Source organism: Coregonus clupeaformis, chromosome 37 (genome assembly GCF_020615455.1).
Source record: "Coregonus clupeaformis isolate EN_2021a chromosome 37, ASM2061545v1, whole genome shotgun sequence".
NCBI classification, from domain to species: domain Eukaryota; kingdom Metazoa; phylum Chordata; class Actinopteri; order Salmoniformes; family Salmonidae; genus Coregonus; species Coregonus clupeaformis.
Window position 1 is genome coordinate 32,257,486 of NC_059228.1, and position 22,819 is coordinate 32,280,304.

The following is a 22,819-nucleotide window of genomic DNA, read 5'->3' on the forward strand; positions in this document are numbered from 1 at the left end:
CACTATTGGCAGTCTACAAGATCAACTGTTTTGTTGACATCAGAACACTTCAACTGGAACGACACACCAAAAAAATAAAAACTTGTGACCTTAGAACTACAAGGATCTATCTGAAGAAAAATGTATATTCTGAGATAATTGGCTTTAAAGTTCCGAACCCTCATTGGTTTGAATGGTGTCAGCTATTTTTATCTTGCATTCTGTTTTTAACTTAACAACATCAATTGGGGTATAAAACCACATACCCAAATACTCTAATGAGCCCCCGCCTCTACATTATGAAGTAGCTGGGCTTGGTGTGGGCTGGCCCGTGTTGGGCTGGTGTGGGCTGGCCCGTGTTGGGCTGGTGTGGGCTGGCCGTGTTGGGCTGGTGTGGGTTGGCCCGTGTTGGGCTGGTGTGGGCTGGCCCGTGTTGGGCTGGTGTGGGCTGGCCCGTGTTGGGCTGGTGTGGGCTGGCCGTGTTGGGCTGGTGTGGGTTGGCCCGTGTTGGGCTGGTGTGGGCTGGCCCGTGTTGGGCTGGTGGGCTGGCCCGTGTTGGGCTGGTGGGCTGGCCGTGTTGGGCTGCTGTGGGTTGGCCCGTGTTGGGCTAGCCCGTGTTGGGCTGGTGTGGGTTGGCCCGTGTTGGGCTGGTGTGGGTTGGCCCGTGTTGGGCTGGTGTGGGTTGGCCCGTGTTGGGCTGGTGGGGTTGGCCCGTGTTGGGCTGGTGTGGGTTGGCCCGTGTTGGGCTGGTGTGGGTTGGCCCGTGTTGGGCTGGTGTGGGTTGGCCCGTGTTGGGCTGGTGTGGGCTGGCCCGTGTTGGGCTGGTGTGGGTTGGCCCGTGTTGGGCTAGCCCGTGTTGGGCTGGTGTGGGCTGGCCCGTGTTGGGCTGGTGTGGGTTGGCCCGTGTTGGGCTGGTGTGGGTTGGCCCGTGTTGGGCTGGTGTGGGCTGGCCCGTGTTGGGCTGGCCCGTGTTGGGCTGGTGTGGGCTGGCCCGTGTTGGGCTGGTGTGGGCTGGCCCGTGTTGGGCTGGTGTGGGCTGGCCCGTGTTGGGCTGGTGTGGGCTAGCCCTTGACCACCCTGCCCACCAAATACCCACATGGGGCCAACGGGGTCATGTTTGCTGGGTTAATATGAGCCATGCGTGAATAATAATGAACCATAGCACTGATGGGGCTTCATGTTCCCATACCTGGGCTGGCAATGGGGGAGTCCATGGATCGAGACTCACTGCTGCCTCCAGCACTCTCTGTGTCACTACACATCCCCCTGTCTTGGCTAGCTGATGCCCAGGCTCTCAACGGTCCCTGTCCCCCTCTCAGACCTGGAGGAGAGAGACAACACACGTCTATACCCAACGAGACACCATCGAGAGGAACAGGAGCTTTAGGAGGAATACCTTCGTCATAGTCACAACAAAAATGTTGTGTTGTGACCCAACATTTCCCACCAATGTGGTAAGGTAGAGCTCCCATGTTGCTAATACTTCTCAGTTCCTCTAAGATCATAAGATCCTGTCAGTCTCACTTGTATTTTCCTACTAGCACTGACTTTGCTGATAGCTACTTTAAATGAGGAGAAATGTACTTACTATGACTGTGATATGTGGTTGTCTCACCTAGCTATCTTAAGATGAACGCACTAACTAAGTCGCCTCTGGATAAGAGCGTCTGGGGGTAAGGTGATAATTTGGGATTGGGCAATCGAGTTATGGACAGGTCACGGCCTAATCCATTTGACACCAGTCTCTGATTTCAGATCACATTGGCTATCCTCACCTGCTCTGGGCCAACTGGCTGGCTACCATCATAGAGGATATACTGGGACCGACTGGCTACCATCATAGAGGATATACTGGGACCGACTGGCTACCATCATAGAGGATATACTGGGACCGACTGGCTACCATCAGAGGGTATACTGGGACCGACTGGCTACTATCATAGAGGGATATACTGGGACCGACTGGCTACCATCAGAGGGTATACTGGGACCGACTGGCTACTATCATAGAGGATATACTGGGACCGACTGGCTACCATCAGAGGGTATACTGGGACCGACTGGCTACTATCATAGAGGGATATACTGGGACCGACTGGCTACTATCATAGAGGATATACTGGGACATCTGGTATTGGTAAACAGGATAGAAGTAGCCTGGCTCCTCCAGATCTTCGGCTTCAGATCAGTTCAGTCAAATCCGTGACCCCAGCAGGCTATCCAGTTTGTCATACCACTATATATATATACACAGGTATATACACTATACTACTGGTGTACTATACTGTACTCTACTGTGCTACTGGTCTACTATATGTACTCTACTGGTGTAGTATACTGTACTCTACTATACTACTGGTGTAATCTACTGTACTGCTGTACTCTACTACTGTACTATACTACTGGTGTACTGTACTATACTACTGGTGTACTATACTACTGGTGTACTCTAGTGTACTATACTACTGGTGTACTCTACTGTACTATACTACTGGTGTACTCTACTGTACTTCTGGTGTACTCTACTGTACTACTGGTGTACTCTACTGTACTACTGGTGTACTATACTACTTGTGTACTCTACTGTACTACTGGTGTACTATACTACTGGAGTACTATACTGTACTACTGGTGTACTATACTACTGGTGTACTTTACTGTACTATACTACTGGAGTACTATACTGTACTACTGGTGTACTATACTACTGGTGTACTATACTGTACTATACTACTGGAGTACTATACTGTACTACTGGTGTACTATACTACTGGTGTACTATACTGTACTATACTACTGGAGTACTATACTGTACTACTGGTGTACTATACTACTGGAGTACTCTACTGTACTATTCTACTGGTGTACTCTACTTTACTATTGGTGTACTATACTACTGGTGTACTCTACTATACTACTGGTGTACTATACTGTACTACTGGTGTACTATACTACTGGTGTACTCTACTGTACTACTGGTGTACTATACTACTGGTGTACTCTACTGTACTACTGGTGTACTATACTACTGGTGTACTTTACTGTACTATACTACTGGAGTACTATACTGTACTACTGGTGTACTATACTACTGGTGTACTATACTGTACTATACTACTGGAGTAATATACTGTACTATACTACTGGTGTACTCTACTGTACTATACTACTGGTGTACTCTACTATACTACTGGTGTACTCTACTGTACTACTGGTGTACTATACTACTGGTGTACTCTACTGTACTACTGGTGTACTATACTACTGGTGTACTATACTACTGGTGTACTCTACTGTACTACTGGTGTACTCTACTGTACTACTGGTGTACTATACTACTGGTGTACTCTACTGTACTACTGGTGTACTATACTACTGGTGTACTTTACTGTACTATACTACTGGAGTACTATACTGTACTACTGGTGTACTATACTACTGGTGTACTATACTGTACTATACTACTGGAGTACTATACTGTACTATACTACTGGTGTACTCTACTGTACTATACTACTGGTGTACTCTACTATACTACAGGTGTACTATACTGTACTACTGTACTACTACTGGTGTACTCTACTGTACTACTGGTGTACTATACTACTGGTGTACTCTACTGTACTACTGGTGTACTATACTACTGGTGTACTTTACTGTACTATACTACTGGAGTACTATACTGTACTACTGGTGTACTATACTACTGGTGTACTATACTGTACTATACTACCGGTGTACTCTACTGTACTATACTACTGGTGTACTCTACTATACTACCGGTGTACTATACTGTACTACTGGTGTACTATACTACTGGAGTACTCTACTGTACTATTCTACTGGTGTACTCTACTTTACTATTGGTGTACTATACTACTGGTGTACTCTACTATACTACTGGTGTACTATACTGTACTACTGGTGTACTATACTACTGGTGTACTCTACTGTACTACTGGTGTACTATACTACTGGTGTACTCTACTGTACTACTGGTGTACTATACTACTGGTGTACTTTACTGTACTATACTACTGGAGTACTATACTGTACTACTGGTGTACTATACTACTGGTGTACTATACTGTACTATACTACTGGAGATGTACTATACTGCTGGTGTACTCTACTGTACTATACTACTGGTGTACTCTACTATACTACTGGTGTACTCTACTGTACTACTGGTGTACTATACTACTGGTGTACTCTACTGTACTACTGGTGTACTATACTACTGGTGTACTATACTACTGGTGTACTATACTGTACTATACTACTGGAGTACTATACTGTACTATACTGCTGGTGTACTCTACTGTACTATACTACTGGTGTACTCTACTATACTACTGGTGTACTCTACTGTACTACTGGTGTACTATACTACTGGTGTACTCTACTGTACTACTGGTGTACTATACTACTGGTGTACTTTACTGTACTATACTACTGGAGTACTATACTGTACTATTGGTGTACTATACTACTGGTGTACTATACTGTACTATACTACTGGTGTACTACTGTACTATACTACTGGTGTACTCTACTATACTACCGGTGTACTATACTGTACTACTGGTGTACTATACTACTGGAGTACTCTACTGTACTATTCTACTGGTGTACTCTACTTTACTATTGGTGTACTATACTACTGGTGTACTCTACTATACTACTGGTGTACTATACTGTACTACTGGTGTACTATACTACTGGTGTACTGCACTGTACTACTGGTGTAATATACTACTGGTGTACTCTACTGTACTATACTACTGGTGTACTCTACTGTACTACTGGTGTACTCTACTGTACTACTGGTGTACTATACTACTGAGTAATTTACTGTACTATACTACTGGTGTACTCTACTGTACTATACTACTGGTGTACTCTACTGTACTACTGGTGTACTCTACTGTACTACTGGTGTACTCTACTGTACTACTGGTGTACTATACTACTGGTGTACTCTACTGTACTACTGGTGTACTATACTACTGGTGTACTTTGCTGTACTATACTACTGGAGTACTATACTGTACTACTGGTGTACTATACTACTGGTGTACTATACTGTACTATACTACTGGAGTATAACTGTACTATACTACTGGTGTACTCTACTGTACTATACTACTGGTGTACTCTACTATACTACTGGTGTACTATACTGTACTACTGGTGTACTATACTACTGGTGTACTCTACTGTACTACTGGTGTACTCAGTACTACTGGTGTACTATACTACTGGTGATACTCTACTGTACTACTGGGTGACTATACTACTGGTGTACTTTACTGTACTATACTACTGGAGTACTATACTGTACTACTGGTGTACTATACTACTGGTGTACTATACTGTACTATACTACTGGAGTACTATACTGTACTACTGGTGTACTATACTACTGGTGTACTCTACTGTACTATACTACTGGTGTACTCTACTATACTACTGGTGTACTGCACTGTACTACTGGTGTAATATACTACTGGTGTACTCTACTGTACTATACTACTGGTGTACTCTACTGTACTACTGGTGTACTCTACTGTACTACTGGTGTACTATACTACTGGAGTACTCTACTGTACTATACTACTGGTGTACTCTACTGTACTATACTACTGGTGTACTCTACTGTACTACTGGTGTACTGCACTGTACTACTGGTGTACTATACTACTGGTGTACTCTACTGTACTATACTACTGGTGTACTCTACTATACTACTGGTGTACTATACTACTGGTGTACTCTACTGTACTATACTACTGGTGTACTATACTACTGGTGTACTCTACTGTACTATACTACTGGTGTACTCTACTATACTACTGGTGTACTCTACTGTACTACTGGTGTACTGCACTGTACTACTGGTGTACTATACTACTGGAGTACTCTACTGTACTATAGTACTGGTGTACTGTACTGTAATACTGGTGTACTCTACTGTACTACTGGTGTAATATACTACTAGTGTACTATACTGTGCTGTACTACTATACTATACTGTGCTGTACTATACTACTGTCTGACTGTACCTTGTATGTCTGTGGCGCTGTTGGACCTCTTCCCAGGTCGCGACCCCAGGGGACTGTCCACCTCGTCCCCACTCATTACGTCATCGGAGGTCAGGGACACCTGGGACAGGTTACCATGGGAACTGGTGCTGCCCAGCGAACGCTTGTTGAACACAGCAAACCTGGAGGGGGGAGACAGAGACACAGTCAATATTCTTGAATACTAGCTTGAGGCGCAAGCTTAACTCCCATGTTTTCACTGTCCCTCTCCCTGACTCACCGTCCCTCTCCCTGACTCACTGTCCCTCTCCCTGACTCACTGTCCCTCTCCCTGACTCACTGTCCCTCTCCCTGACTCACTGTCCCTCTCCCTGACTCACTGTCCCTCTCCCTGACTCACTGTCCCTCTCCCTGACTCACTGTCCCTCTCCCTGACTCACTGTCCCTCTCCCTGACTCACTGTACCTCTCCCTGACTCACTGTCCCTCTCCCTGACTCACTGTCCCTCTCCCTGACTCACTGTCCCTCTCTCTGACTCACTGTCCCTCTCCCTGACTCACTGTCCCTCTCTCTGACTCACTGTCCCTCTCTCTGACTCACTGTCCCTCTCCCTGACTCACTGTCCCTCTCCCTGACTCACTGTCCCTCTCCCTGACTCACTGTCCCTCTCCCTGACTCACTGTCCCTCTCCCTGACTCACTGTCCCTCTCCCTGACTCACTGTCCCTCTCCCTGACTCACTGTCCCTCTCCCTGACTCACTGTCCCTCTCCCTGACTCACTGTCCCTCTCTCTGACTCACTGTCCCTCTCCCTGACTCACTGTCCCTCTCACTGACTCACTGTCCCTCTCTCTGACTCACTGTCCCTCTCTCTGACTCACTGTCCCTCTCCCTGACTCACTGTCCCTCTCTCTGACTCACTGTCCCTCTCCCTGACTCACTGTCCCTCTCACTGACTCACTGTCCCTCTCTCTGACTCACTGTCCCTCTCTCTGACTCACTGTCCCTCTCCCTGACTCACTGTCCCTCTCCCTGACTCACTGTCCCTCTCCCTGACTCACTGTCCCTCTCCCTGACTCACTGTCCCTCTCTCTGACTCACTGTCCCTCTCCCTGACTCACTGTCCCTCTCACTGACTCACTGTCCCTCTCTCTGAGCAGTCAGCAGATGTATACAGTTGGGTTAGTATAGAAGACTGAGGAGTTTACAAGGGAAAGCACCACCGTCAAACTAAAACCATGTTGGATGGTCTTCCATTTTGTTTAGTCTATAGCAAAACATCAAACTATAATCAAACACCTGTATCAACATTACTACTTGACCAAAACAAAACAAGGACTGAAAACAAAAAACTTTGGCTTTGCTTTTGGTTGTTGTTCCAAAATGGTGGCCAAATTACTGTTTGCTTATATTATTCAATACTCCATGGATTGCCTCTGTGCCGTGGAGGAGGAGCTTGTGAGTTCCAAAGACCCTGAGAGATATTAGCCTGGCTGACACCGAAGTCCCCCTGAGTAGCGTCAGCCAGGCTAGAGAGATATGCCTTCTAGAGTAGTAAGTACGTAAGCATACGACTCTATCATTTACAGTGCCTTGGAAAAGTATTCATCCATCTTGGCGTTTTCCCTATTTTGCTGCATTACAACCTGTAATTTAAATGGATTTTTATTTTGGATTTCATGTAATGTACATACACAAGTGTAATGAAAAAAATAACTTGTTTCAAAGAATTCAAAAATAAAAATTACGGAAAAGTGATGCGTGCATATGTATTCACCCCCTTTGCTATGAAGCTCCTAAATAAGATCTGGTGCAACCAATTACCTTCAAAAGTCACATAATTAGTTAAATAAAGTCCACCTGTGTGCAATCTAAGTGTCACATGATCTGTCACATGATCTCAGTATATATACACCTGTTCTGAAAGGCCCCAGAGTCTGCAACACCACTAAGCAAGGGGCACCACCAAGCAAGTGGCACCATGAAGACCAAGGAGCTCTTCAAACAGGTCATGGACAAAGTTGTGGAGAAGTACAGATCAGGGTTGGGTTATAAAAAAATATCAGAAACTTTGAACATCCCACGGAGCACCATTAAATCCATTATTAAAAAATGGAAAGAATATGGCACCACAACAAACCTGCCAAGAGAGGGCCGCCCACCAAAACTCACGGACCAGGCAAGGAGGGCATTAATCAGAGAGGCAACAAAGAGACCAAAGATAACCCTGAAGGAGCTGCAAAGACTGGAGTATATGTCCATAGGACCACTTTCAGCCGTACACTCCACAGAGCTGGGCTCTTTACGGAAGAGTGGCTTTTTTCTGGCCAAACAAACAAAACAAGAAGCAATGCAGTCACAAGAAAAAAATAAGCAAACATGTTTGGTGTTCGCCAAAAGGCATGTGGGAGACTCCCCAAACATATGGAAGAAGGTACTCTGGTCAGATGAGACTAAAATTGAGCTTTTTGGCCATCAGGGAAAATGCTATGTCTGGCACAAACCCAACACCTCTCATCACCCCGAGAACACCATCCCCACGGTGAAGCATGGTGGTGGCAGCATCATGCTGTGGGGATGTTTTCATCGGCAGGGACTGGGAAACTGGTCAGAATTTAAGGAATTATGGATGGCGCTAAATACAGGGAAATTCTTGAGGGAAACCTGTTTCAGTCTTCCAGAGATTTGAGACTGGGACGGAGGTTCACCTTCCAGCAGGACAATGACCCTAAGCATACTGCTAAAGCAACACTCGAGTGGTTTAAGGGGAAACATTTCAATGTCTTTAAATGTGGTCCTCTGTAGCTCAATGTGGTCCTCTGTAGCTGAATTGGTAGAGCATGGCGCTTGTAACGCCAGGGTAGAGGGACCACAGAGGGATCCCCGGGACCACCCATACGTAAAAATGTATGCACACATGACTAAGTCGCTTTGGATAAAAGCGTCTGCTAAATGGCATATTATTATTATTATATTATAATGGCCTAGTCAAAGCCCAGACCTCAATCCAATTGAGAATCTGTGGTATGACTTAATGATTGCTGTACACCAGTGGAACCCATCCAACTTGAAGGAGCTGGAGCAGTTTTGCCTTGAAGAATGGGCAAAAATCCCAGTGGCTAGATGTGCCAAGCTTACAGAGACTTGCAGCTGTAATTGCTGCAAAAGGTGGCTCTACAAAGTATTGACTTTGGGGGGGTGAATAGTTATGCACGCTCAAGTTTTCTGTTTTTTTAGTCTTATTTCTTGTTTGTTTCACCCCAAAAAATATTTTGCATCTTCAAAGTGGTAGGCATGTTGTGTAAATCAAATGATACAAACCCCCCAAAAAATAAATTTTAATTCCAAGTTGTAAGGCAACAAAATAGGAAAAATGCCAAGGGGGTTGAATACTTTCGCAAGCCACTGTAGTGCACTACTATGGCAGGGTTTTTTCTGGATCAAACTGGGGCTTAGGTGGTGGGCATGGCGGAGGCGTGGCAGTGGGCGTGGCCAATGGCTTGGTCCCAATCAAACATTTTAGAGGCCCTCCTCTTGGCCGCAGAGACAAAATGTTGCCGTTTTAAAGCTAATTTCCTGGATTTCTACACCTTTTGCCACGGCTAATGCAATGTTGTTATGCTTTCGGAGTGACTCAAACATTCTAACAAAATCCCAATGGCCTGACAAAAATATTCCTGAATGCATAATGTTTTGATTTGTAGATTCTGTCTCTTTTATATTTTGGTGCTGGTTAGTTCTCAAAGATGACCTTATCTCGAAATATAATGGTCCATTACGTTTTCTATATACTTTATGTCTGGTTTTAGTTGTTTAAGTTTACACTGAAAACGTTTTACCATTCCAATAATTAGTCTTGGACTTTTCTATGCAGGAAAAACCCTGTATGGGCTCTGGTCAAAAGTAGTGCACTATAAAGGGAATAGGGTGCCATTTGGGTGACAGCCTATATATAAGGAAGTATTATTGGCTTACCGTCCATCAATGGAGAAGGACTCCATGTGTACCCGATCTTTGGGCAGATTTCTGACGAACTCAGCGTATCTCTGTCCAGGCTCGTACATCTTCGCGTTCTCACACAGGGCCTGGTAATGGACGGGGAGAGACACGGTCTGGGACTGCTGCAGCTGAAACCAGTTCACTGTCACCTGGAGGGAGGGAGGAGGGAGGAGGGGAGGGAGGGAGGGAGAGAGGGAGAGAGAGGGAGAGGGAGGAGGGGGGGAGGGGGGAGGGAGGGAGTGAGGGAGGGAGGGAGGGGAGGGAGGGAGGGAGGGGGATAAAGTTAGAGGTTCCCTGATCCCTGATAAATCAATAACTATATCCTGTGGACTACAACTCACAGCTTTGAGTGTGAGGTCACACTGAGCCAGCAGTTCTCTGATCTGAGTGAGGATGTCTGTCTTGGTGTTGGCCAGCTCTGTCCTCCTGACTCCTGCATCAGCTACACACGCTCTGTACCGGTCCTTCGCGTCGTCCGCCTGAGAGACAGGGAGAGGAGACAAACAACACATTAGGAAAGAAGTGGGTGGTGGTCAAGTGGGTGGTTCACATTGGACAATAAAAGTAGAGCCTATTGACTCCACTTAAATGGAGTAAAAATCAGGCCTTCTCCTCCCCTCCTACCTTCTGTAGAGCCTCCTCCTCCAGTTTCCTCTTCTTGTCCAGCTGTCTGGGCTGTTCCTCCTGGGAGCGGCTGGAGTGGGCCTTCTGGTACTCGTCTGTCCTCTGGGTCTGGGTCCACCGGGCCTTACGCAGCGCCACCTCAGACTCTTGCTGCACGGGAGAGGGGAGATACACACAGGTGAGTGAAGTAAACAACACACACACACACACACACACACACACACACACACACACACACACACACACACACACACACACAAGCTCTCTCTCTCTCACACACACACACACACACACACACACACACACACACACACACACACACACACGCAAGCTCTCTCTCTCTCTCTCTCTCACACACACACACACACACACACACAAGCTCTCTCTCTCTCTCACACACACACACACACACAGAGAATGGCAGAAGGACAGAAGTCTCACACACCATTTTCTTTTGTTGTCTCTGCCACTGCTCGGTAAGGTCTTTCCTCAGTTTGTCCAGCTCATTCTTTCTGGCCAACAGCGGCTACAGGACACACAGAGGCACAAAATAGAGGATTGCGTAACATTGTGCACTTTTTTCACAAATTATTTTAAACCCAAATGAAAAATGGTTGCCTTGTCAGAGATCAGATCACGATCGATCGCTACGTTATTGTGAGTCTTGAAGTTTTGCTGACGTAAAATGTTGCTCTGACAAAGAGTATAAAGAGTACACTATCATTCATTTATCACCTGTCTGAATGTATTACAGAGTGTCAGTCCTACCTGTCTGAATTTGTTACAGAGTGTCAGTCCTACCTGTCTGAATTTGTTACAGAGTGTCAGTCCTACCTGTCAGAATTTGTTACAGAGTGTCAGTCCTACCTGTATAAATTTGTTGGTCTGCAGGGCGGTGGCAGTCTGCAGTAGGAGTTGGCTGTACTCTATGTCATTCTTAAACGTAGAGATATAAGTATCCCTGAACGGCATGTAGTCCTGTGGGCCAGACGAACAGACATATGGAAACATCTCATTAGTCACATTCTCTTTTCATGTGACTGAACACACAGATTCCACATGTTTCTCTGTTGCTCATTAAGAAAAACACGTTTTCAGTCTTGGGGGTTGTGGTTTGATGTGGCAAGTTACTGATGTTTGTTAATGAGACACATTAGGAACAAAGTGAGGATCACTTCCTCAAAATAGTCTGAATCTCTAAGATAACTCAATAAATCTTTAATTCATTTTGACAAGGTTTTAGTTGCGCAATCTTACATCTAGCTAAGGTGTTTGATGCAGTATTTCTCAAGATACGAAATGTGCAACGTGTCATCTTATGTAAACAATGTCCAATCCACTGAGCCACTGGGCAGGTCTGTCTCACTGTCTGTGTGTTCTGCCGTACCATTGGATAGAGAGCAATCACCGCAGCTGTTTATCCCGTGTTAGTGGGCATTGTCGAAATCAAAACCCAACCCTCAAGTAAGTCATGATGAACTCACTTACAAAACTCTGTTTTGGACGAGACTGACTTTATGACCAAAATAATCTTATTTACACTTTGTAGTTAATTTAGAAACTATAATCGTGGTCAAAAGTTTTCAGAATGAAAATGAACTTAATCCCATAAAAACGTTTCCAATGCATTTCAGCCGTGCCACAAAAGGACCAGCTGCCATCATGTCAGTGATTGTCTTGTTAACACAGGTGACAGTGTTGACGAGGACAAGGCTGGAGATAACTCTGTCATGCTGATTGAGTCAGAATAACAGACTGGAAGCTTTAAAAGGAGGGTGGTGCTTGAAATCATTGTTCTTCCTTTGTTAACCATGGTTACCTGCAAGGAAACACGTGCCGTCATCATTGCTTTGCAAAAAAAGGGCTTCATAGGCAAGGATATTGCTGCTAGTAAGATTGCACCTAAATCAACCATTTATCGGATCATCAAGAACTTCAAGGAGAGAGGTTCAATTGCTGTGAAGAAGGCGTCAGGGCACCCAAGAAAGTCCAGCAAGCTCCAGGACCGTCTCCTAAAGTTGATTCAGCTACAGGATCAGGGCACCACCAGTGCAGAGCTTGCTCAGGAATGGCAGCAGGCAGGTGTGAGTGTATCTGCACGCACAGTGAGGCGAAGACTTTTGGAGGATGGCCTGGTGTCAAGAAGGGCAGCAAAGAAGACACTTCTCTCCAGGAAGAACATCAGGGACAGACTGATATTCTTCAAAAGGTACAGGGATTGGACTGCTGAGGACTGGGGTAGAGTCATTTTCTCTAATGAATCCCCTTTCCGATTGTTTGGGCCATCCGGAAAACACCTTGTCCGGAGAAGACAAGGTGAGCGCTACCATCAGTCCTGTGTCATGCCAACAGTAAAGCATCCTGAGACCATTCATGTGTGGGGTTGCTTCTCAGCCAAGGGAGTGGGCTCACTCACAATTTTGCTTAAGAACACAGCCATGAATAAAGAATGGTACCAACACATCCTTAGAGAGCAACTTCTCCCAACCATCCAAGAACAGTTTGGTGACGACCAATGCCTTTTCCAGCATGATGGAGCACCTCGTCATAAGGCAAAAGTGATAACTAAGTGGCTTGGGGACCAAACATCGACATTTTGGGTCCATGGCCAGGAAACTCCCCAGACCTTAATCCCATTGAGAACTTGTGGTCGATCCTCAAGAGGCGGGTGGACAAACAAAAACCCACAAATTCGGACAAACTCCAAGCATTGATTATGCAAGAATGGGCTGCCATCAGTCAGGATGTGGCCCAGAAGTTAATTGACAGCATGCCAGGGCGGATTGCAGAGGTCTTGGAAAAGAAGGGTCAACATTGCAAATATTGACTCTTTGCATAAACTTAATGTAATTGTCAATGAAAGCCTTTGACACTTATGGAATGCTTGTAATTATACTTCAGTGTTACCATAGTAACTACTGACATAAAGATCTAAGAACACTGAAGCAGCAAACTTTGTGGAGACCAATACTTGTGTCATTCTCAAAACTTTTGACCACGACTGAATAAAAGTTTGACTAATATCGATGCCACATAGGCCATTTTCTATCAGACACGTTTTTCATTGCCATCATAATAATAATATGAAATAATAATATGCCATTTAGCAGACGCTTTTATCCAAAGCGACTTACAGTCATGCGTGCATACTTTTTTTTGTGTATGGGTGGTCCCGGGGATCGAACCCACTACCTTGGCATTACAAGCGCCGTGCTCTACCAGCTGAGCTACAGAGGACCACAAGTTGCGCTTCAAGTTGAAGATGGAAAGCAATGTTTAATCTATGTTTAGCTGCAGTTTTAAAGAGTACATACACTTGTGTACAAAACATTAGGAACACCTGCTTTTTCCATGACAGACTCACCTGGTGAATGTATGTTAAATTCACCTCAGTCAGTGTAGATGAAGGGGAGGAGACAGGTTAAAGAAGGCTTTTTAAGCCTTGAGACAATTGAGACATGGATTGTGTATGTGCGCCATTCAGAGGGTTAATGGGCAAGACAAAATATTTAAGTGCCTTTTGAATAGGGTATGGTAGTAGGTGCCAGGCGCACCGGTTGGAGAAAAACCAGCCAACTTGACACAACTGTGGGAAGCATTGGAGTCAACATGGGCCAGCATCCCTGTGGAACGCTTTCGACACCTTGTAGAGTCCATGCCCCGACGAATTCAGGCTGTTCTGAGGGCAAAATGGGGTGCAACTCAATATTAGGAAGGTGTTCCTAATGTTTTGTACACCCAGTTTATATCTGTGGTCTGTGCTTGTGTTAAATTATTCTTAGACAAAACATATTACCTGTTGACTCGCAAGCGTCTTTGCATATTCAGCCATTTTGGCACAGCTCTTGGCACATTCGATGTCTGGGGGGAAGGAAAAAGCAGATAAGTCAGTGTGGATGTGTGACTTGATGTGTTGTTGACAGGGTTCACAAATTAGTAGACATGGATGTCCACTATGTCCACTAACATGGATGTTCACTATGTCCACTAACATGGATGTCTAATACGTCCACTAACATGGATGTCCACTAACATGAATGTTCACTATGTCCACTAACATGGATGTCTAATATGTCCACTAACATGGATGTCTAATATGTCCACTAACATGGATGTGTACTATGTCCACTAACATGGATGTCCACTATGTCCGCTGACATGGATGTCCACTAACATGAATGTTCACTATGTCCACTAACATGGATGTCTAATATGTCCACTAACATGGATGTCCAATATGTCCACTAACATGGATGTCCACTAACATGAATGTTCACTATGTCCACTAACATGGATGTCTAATATGTCCACTAACATGGATGTCTAACATGGATGTCTAATATGTCCACTAACATGGATGTCTAATATGTCCACTAACATGGATGTCTAATATGTCCACTAACATGGATGTCTAATATGTCCACTAACATGGATGTCTAATATGCCCACTAACATGGATGTCTAATATGTCCACTAACATGAATGTCTAATATGTCCACTAACATGGATGTGTACTATGTCCACTAACATGGATGTCTAATATGTCCACTAACATGAATGTCTAATATGTCCACTAACATGGATGTCTAATATGTCCACTAACATGAATGTCTAATATGTCCACTAACATGAATGTCTAATATGTCCACTAACATGAATGTCTAATATGTCCACTAACATGGATGTCTAATATGTCCACTAACATGGATGTGTACTATGTCCACTAACATGGATGTTTAATATGTCCACTAACGTGGATGTCCACTATGTCCACTAACATGGATGTCTAATATGTCCACTAACATGGATGTCTACTATGTCCACTAACATGGATGTCTAATATGTCCACTAACATGGATGTTTAATATGTCCACTAACGTGGATGTCCACTATGTCCACTTTCTCCCCTCTCTCTCCAGATAAAATCTTGCGACTTGTGACGGCCGGCCGCCCAACAACCTGCCCGCTTGACCCTATCCCCTCCTCTCTTCTCCAGACCATCTCCAGTGACCTTCTCCCTTACCTCACCTCGCTCATCAACTCATCCTTGACCGCTGGCTATGTCCCTTCCGTCTTCAAGAGAGCGAGAGTTGAACCCCTTCTCAAAAAACCAACACTCGATCCCTCTGATGTCAACAACTACAGACCAGTATCCCTTCTTTCTTTTCTCTCCAAAACTCTTGAGCGTGCCGTCTTTAGCCAACTCTCTTGCTATCTCTCTCAGAATGACCATCTTGATCCAAACCAGTCAGGTTTCAAGACTGGTAATTCAACTGAGACTGCTCTTCTCTGTGTCACGGAGGCTCTCTGCACTGCTAAAGCTAACTCTCTCTCCTCTGCTCTTGTCCTTCTAGACCTGTCTGCTGCCTTTGATACTGTGAACCATCAGATCCTCCTCTCCACCCTCTCCGAGCTGGGCATCTCCGGCGCGGCTCACTCTTGGATTGCGTCCTACCTGAGCGGTCGCTCCTACCAAGTGGCGTGGCGAGAAGCTGTCTCCGCACCACGTGCTCTCACCACTGGTGTCCCCCAGGACTCAGTTCTAGGCCCTCTCCTATTCTCGATATACACCAAGTCACTTGGCTCTGTCATATCCTCACATGGCCTCTCCTATCATTGCTACGCAGACGACACACAACTAATCTTCTCCTTTCCCCCTTCTGATAACCAGGTGGCGAATCGCATCTCTGCATGTCTGGCAGACATATCAGTGTGGATGACGGATCACCACCTCAAGCTGAACCTCGGCAAGACGGAGCTGCTCTTCCTCCCGGGGAAGGACTGCCCGTTGCATGATCTCGCCATCACGGTCGACAACTCTGTTGTGTCCTCCTCCCAGAGTGCAAAGAGCCTTGGCGTGACCCTGGACAACACCCTGTCGTTCTCCGCTAACATCAAGGCGGTGACCCGATCCTGTAGGTTGATGCTCTACAACATTCAGAGAGTACGAACCTGCCTTACACAGGAAGCGGCACAGGTCCTAATCCAGGCACTTGTCATCTCCCGTCTGGATTACTGCAACTCGCTGTTGGCTGGGCTCCCTGCCTGTGCCATTAAACCCCTACAACTCATCCAGAATGCCGCAGCCCGTCTGGTGTTCAACCTTCCCAAGTTCTCTCACGTCACCCCGCTCCTCTGCACACTCCACTGGCTTCCAGTTGAAGCTCGCATCTGCTACAAGACCATGGTGCTTGCCTACGGAGCTGTGAGGGGAACGGCACCTCCGTACCTTCAGGCTCTGATCAGTCCCTACACCAAAACGAGGGCATTGCGTTCATCCACCTCTGGCCTGATGGCTCCCCTACCTCTGCGGAAGCACAGTTCCCGCTCAGCCCAGTCAAAACTGTTCGCTGCTCTGGCACCCCAATGGTGGAACAAGCTCCCTCACAACGCCAGGACAGCGGAGTCACTCACCACCTTCCGGAGACACTTGAAACCCCACCTCTTTAAGGAATACCTGGGATAGGATAAAGTAATCCTTCTACCCCCCCCTTACCCCACCCCAGAAAAAAAACAACAACAAAAAAAAAAACATATTGTAAAGTGGTTGTGCCACTGGCTATAAAGTGAATGCACCAATTTGTAAGTCGCTCTGGATAAGAGCGTCTGCTAAATGACGTAAATGTAAATGTAAATGTATGATGGTGCCATGTTGAAAGTCACTGAGCTCTTCAGTAAGGCCATTCTACTGCCAATGTTTGTCTATGGAGATTGTATGGCTGTGTGCTCGATTTTATACACCTATACGGGTGTGGCTGAATTAGCCGAATCCACTAATTTGAAGGGGTGTCCACATACTTTTGTATATATAGTGCATGTCCACTAACATGGATGTCTAATATGTCCACTAACATGGATGTCTAATATGTCCACTAACATGGATGTCTATTATGTCCACTAACATGGATGTCTAATATGTCCACTAACATGGATGTCTAATATGTCCACTAACATGGATGTCTAATATGTCCACTAACATGGATGTCTAATATGTCCACTAACATGGATGTCTAATACGTCCACTAACATGGATGTCTAATATGTCCACTAACATGGATGTCTAATATGTCCACTAACATGGATGTCTAATATGTCCACTAACATGGATGTCTAATATGTCCACTAACATGGATGTCTAGCTGAGTTAAAGCAGTTCTGCATGGAAGTGTGGGCCAAAATTCCTCCACAGCGACGTGTGAGACTGATCAACAATTACAGGAAGCGTTTGGTTGGAGTCATTGCAGCTAAAGGCGGTACAAGCAGTTATTGAGTGTAAGGGGGCAATTACTTTTTCACACAGGTGAATTGGATGTTGCATAACTTGTTAATTCAATGAATGAAATAAGTATCAACATTTTTTGTTATTTGTTCACTCTGATTTAATGTATCTAATATTAGGTTTTGGTTGAAGATCATTCAGTATCAAAAATATGCAAATATAGAGAAAATCAGAAAGGGGGCAAATACTTTTTTACAGTCCTGGTGTATGTCTTAGGCAGGTGTGTATGTGTGAGGTGTGTGTGTCATGCGTGTCTGCATTGCGTCCGTGCGTGCTTGCAGGTGAGTGCGTGCGTGCGTGCTTGCAGGTGACTGCGTGCGTCTCACTAACCCAGTCCCAGGCGTTTGTCAACCCAGGCCAGCAGATCTTTGGTGTACTTGGACCAGGCCTTGGCATAGAGCAGAGCTGACTCCACCCCACTGACGTTCCTCTGCAGCGTCAGGCCAACATCCTCCTCCTCTGGGCCTGGAGAGTTAGTACAGGAGGTAGCTTTGTTATTGAGATTGCCCCGGTTAAGCTGCTCTTTCAAGTCCCATAGACTCTACATGTATATAGACTCCATATGTATTCATGTGAGTTTACTACCCTACAGGAACCGATAACTCTGTTGTCACAGGGATTGTCTGAGGGGGATATGAAACTACCAGCCTTTATCACCAACAGTATGGTCTGACTAGCCTTTGGACATTATAGGGACACTGGGTCTGAGGGGGATATGAAACTACCAGCCTTTTCTCATACAGTCATGCCATACTTCTCTTAATTACAAAATACTGTTGTCTGGCTGCTAATGACACAGTACCGGCCTCTAGACTGGAGTCCCACCTACACTAAGCGATGAGAAAGCTATGACACGTATGAATAACACACACTCCTATTTAGTAAGCACGACATACAGCCTATGTGGCCCAGTATAAATTCTATGCTATGCGTGCAAAGCGATGCCAGAAAAACAACCCCCCCTCATAACTTCTCTGACCGCACTCCCTCACATCCCAGCTGCCACCCATATGATTCAATTCAGGCTTCAGCTCAGAGTGCTAACACAGTCAACCCCCTCCCATCCATCTGCCTGGCGTCTGATCCTACAGAAACCCCCCTCATGGCTGCGTCCCAAATGGGCCCTGCGTCGTCGTCGTCCCCCCCCCCACGGGCCCCTTGGTCTAAAGTAGTGCACTATGTCCCACGGGCCCCTTGGTCAAAAGTAGTGCACTATGTAGAGAATATGGGGCCATTTGGGATGCAGCCATGTGTTTTGCATCACACGGAACTACTTTTAGAAAACAGCCAAAGAATGTCAGCCATTTGGTGGGGAAAAACCCACAGCCCAGCCCAGGCTAAACAGAAATAACATTAGCTGAGGGTGGGGTCCATCACCACTGAAGGAATCTGAAAGTCTACATCATTTAACTGCTTGACTGACACTCAGTCGACCCCCCGAAGCTACTCACGGTCTATGGAGTTCTGCGTACCTGTAACTAGTTATTATTAATAGGACCGTAATAGTATATTCCCAATAGCGATGGACGCATTTTACGTAATCATTTAGCTACAGGTGGCCGTTATGTATGCTAAAGGTTTATGCAAACATAACGGCCACCTGTAACGATTATACAGGACATTCCAATAGGGACATTCCAATAGTGACCTTCCAATAGGGACCTTCCAATAGGGACCTTCCAATAGGGACCTTCCAATGGGGACATTCCAATAGTGACCTTTCAATAGGGACCTTCCAATGGGGACATTCCAATAGTGACCTTCCAATAGGGACCTTCCAATGGGGACATTCCAATAGGGACCTTCCAATAGGGACCTTCCAATAGGGACCTTCCAATGGGGACATTCCAATAGTGACCTTCCAATAGGGACCTTCCAATAGGGACCTTCCAATGGGGACATTCCAATAGGGACATTCCAATAGTGACCTTCCAATGGGGACCTTCCAATAGGGACCTTCCAATGGGGACATTCCAATGGGGACATTCCAATGGGGACATTCCAATAGGGACCTTCCAATAGGGACATTCCAATAGGGACCTTCCAATAGGGACCTTCCAATAGGGACCTTCCAATAGGAACCTTCCAATAGGGACATTCCAATAGGGACCTTCCAATGGGGACATTTTAATAGGGACCTTCCAATAGGGACCTTCCAATAGGGACCTTCCAATAGGGTATTTTCTTACACTTAGATGCTTATGTGTCCAAGACATTACACTGTGTACAGTTCCTTCAGAAAGTATTCACACCCCTTTACTTTTTCCACATTTTGTGGTGTTACAAAGTGGGATTAAAACAGATTACATTTTCATTTTTTTGTCAACGATCGACACATAATACTCTCAATGTCTAAGTAGAAGAAGGATTCTAATGTTTAAAATAAAATGTATGGAAAATAAAACCCTAATATATAAAACGAGCAGGAACAGGTCAGCTAGTAGAGCCCAGAGCCCAAACTAAACATGGAGAAGCTGCGTTTAGCACTGATGCTGTACACAACTGGAATAAACTACCAGAAGATCTTAGATGTGCCCCAAACGTATCCATTTTTAAATCCAGGTTAAAAACACTTCTCTTTTCACGTTCCTACGACTGAGCACTTAAACTGAACCAAACTGTTTAGCCTTATAGCTTCCTATGGTTTCATCCCATTTTTTATTTGTAATTCTTAATCTTTTTTTTATTTTTATTATCTTAATTTTTATTATTATGATGTTTTCATTATTTTTGATAAACACCTTTGTAAAGCACATTGAATTGCTTCGATGTATGAATTGTGCTATATAAATAAACTTGCTTGCTTGCTAATATATCTTGATTAGATAAGTATTCAACCGCCTGAGTCAATACATGTTAGAATCACCTTTGGCAGCGATTATAGCTGTGAGTCCCTAGGAGCTTTGCACACCTGGATTGCACAATATTTGCACAAAGAACAAAACAAATCTTCAAGGTCTCTCAAGTCGGTTGTTGATCATTGCAAGACAGTCATTTTCATGTCTTTAAAGCCAATTTAAGTCAAAACTGTAACTAGGCCACTCAGGAACATTCAACGTCGTCTTGGTAAGCAACTCCAGTGTATATTTGGCCGTGTCTCCCAGTGTCTGTTGGAAAGCAGACTGAACCAGGTTTTCCTCTAGGATTTTGCCTGTGCTTAGCTCTATTCCGTGTCTTTTTATCCCCCCCAAAAAACTCCCCTAGTCCTGGCCGATGACAAGCATACCAATAACATGATGCTGCCACCACTATGCTTGAAAATATGAAGAGTGGTATTCAGTGATGTGTTGTGTTTGCCCCAAACATAACGCTTTGTATTCAGGACAAAAAGTTAATTTCTTTACCAAATTTTTTTGCAGTATTACTTTAGTGCCTTATTGCAAACAGGATGCATGTTTTGGAATATTTGTATTCTGTACAAGCTTCCTTCTTTTCACTGTCAATAAGGTTAGTATTGTGGAGTAACAACAATGTTGTTGATCCATCCTCACTTTTCTCTTATCACAGCCATTAAACTCTGTAACTGTTTTAAAGTGACCATTGGCCTCATGGTGAAATTCCTGAGCGGTTTCCTTCCTCTCCGGCAACTGAGTTAGGAAGGACACCTGTATTTTTGTAGTGACTGGGTGTATTGATACGCCATCCAAAGTGGAATTAATAACTTCACCATGCTCAAAGGGATATCCAATGTCTTTTTCTTTTTTTTTACCCATCTACCAATAGGTGCCCTTCTTTTACGAACTATTGGAAAACCTCCCTGGTCTTTGTGATTGAATCTGTGCTTGAAATTCCCTGCTCGGCAGAGATACCTTACAGATAATTGTATGTGTGGGGTACAAAGATGGGGTAGTCATTTAAAAAATCATATTAAACACTATTATTGCACACAGAGTGAGTTCATGCAACTTATTATGTGCTTTAGTAAGCACATTTTTGCTCCTGAACTTATTTAGGCTTGCCATAACAAAAGGGTTGAATACTTATTGACTCAAGACATTTCAGCTTTTCATTTTTTATTAATTTGTAAACATTTCTAAAAACATAATTTCAGTTTGACATTATAATAATAATATGCCATTTAGCAGACGCTTTTATCCAAAGCCACTTACAGTCATGTGTGCATACATTTTTACGTATGGGTGGTCCCGGGGATCGAACCCACTACCCTGGCGTTACAAGCGCCGTGCTCTACCAGCTGAGCTACAGAGGTTATTGTGTGTAGATCAGTGACACAAAATCTCAATTTAATCCATTTTAAATTCAGGCTGTAAAACCAGATGATATTCTTAAAATATATAGGTCCATTATCTTTTCTACATACTTTATATCTGGTTTTAAAATGGCAGAAAAAATCCCTGCAATAGGGATGTTTCTTACTCGTAGATGCTCGCCTAAATGCTAACAAGATATTACACTGTGTACATTGGGTCAACCCAATGTCTGGTCACCCTGGGCTACTAGTAGTTAGGGAAACAAGAAAGAAAGAAAGAAAGAAAGAAAGAAAGAAAGAAAGAAAGAAAGAAAGAAAGAAAGAAAGAAAGAAAGAAAGAAAGAAAGAAAGAAAGAAAGAAAGAAAGAAAGAAAGAAAGAAAGAAAGAAAGAAAGAAAGAAAGAAAGAAAGAAAGAAAGAAAGAAAGAAAGAAAGAAAGAAAGAGAAACGAGAGAGAGAGCGAGAGAGAGAAACAAGGAGAGAGAGAAACAAGGAGAGAGAGAAACAAGGAGAGAAAGAGAGAAACAAAAGAGAGAGAGAGAAACAAGAGAGAGAGAGAGAGAATCAAGGAGAGAGAGAAACAAGGAGAGAGAGAGAGAGAAACAGAGAGAGAGGAGAGAGAGAGAGAAACACGGAGAGAGAGAGAGAGAGAGAGAGAGAGAGAGAGAGAGAGAGAGAGAGAGAG

General features: G+C 44.6%; 1 protein-coding gene across 1 annotated transcript in view; it reads right to left on the reverse strand.

Moving 5' to 3' along the window:
* Window positions 1-22,819, reverse strand: part of LOC121581630 (rho GTPase-activating protein 29) — an 84,941-nt gene that overhangs the window by 24,229 nt on the left and 37,893 nt on the right. The window contains exons 7-15 of the mRNA XM_045211490.1: window positions 18,255-18,389; window positions 14,442-14,506; window positions 11,513-11,623; window positions 11,091-11,171; window positions 10,646-10,795; window positions 10,363-10,500; window positions 9,998-10,170; window positions 6,045-6,205; window positions 1,169-1,300 (exon numbers count right to left, since the gene is read on the reverse strand). Coding sequence (XP_045067425.1) covers window positions 1,169-1,300; window positions 6,045-6,205; window positions 9,998-10,170; window positions 10,363-10,500; window positions 10,646-10,795; window positions 11,091-11,171; window positions 11,513-11,623; window positions 14,442-14,506; window positions 18,255-18,389 — 1,146 coding nt within the window. The remainder of the gene's footprint in view (window positions 1-1,168; window positions 1,301-6,044; window positions 6,206-9,997; window positions 10,171-10,362; window positions 10,501-10,645; window positions 10,796-11,090; window positions 11,172-11,512; window positions 11,624-14,441; window positions 14,507-18,254; window positions 18,390-22,819) is intronic.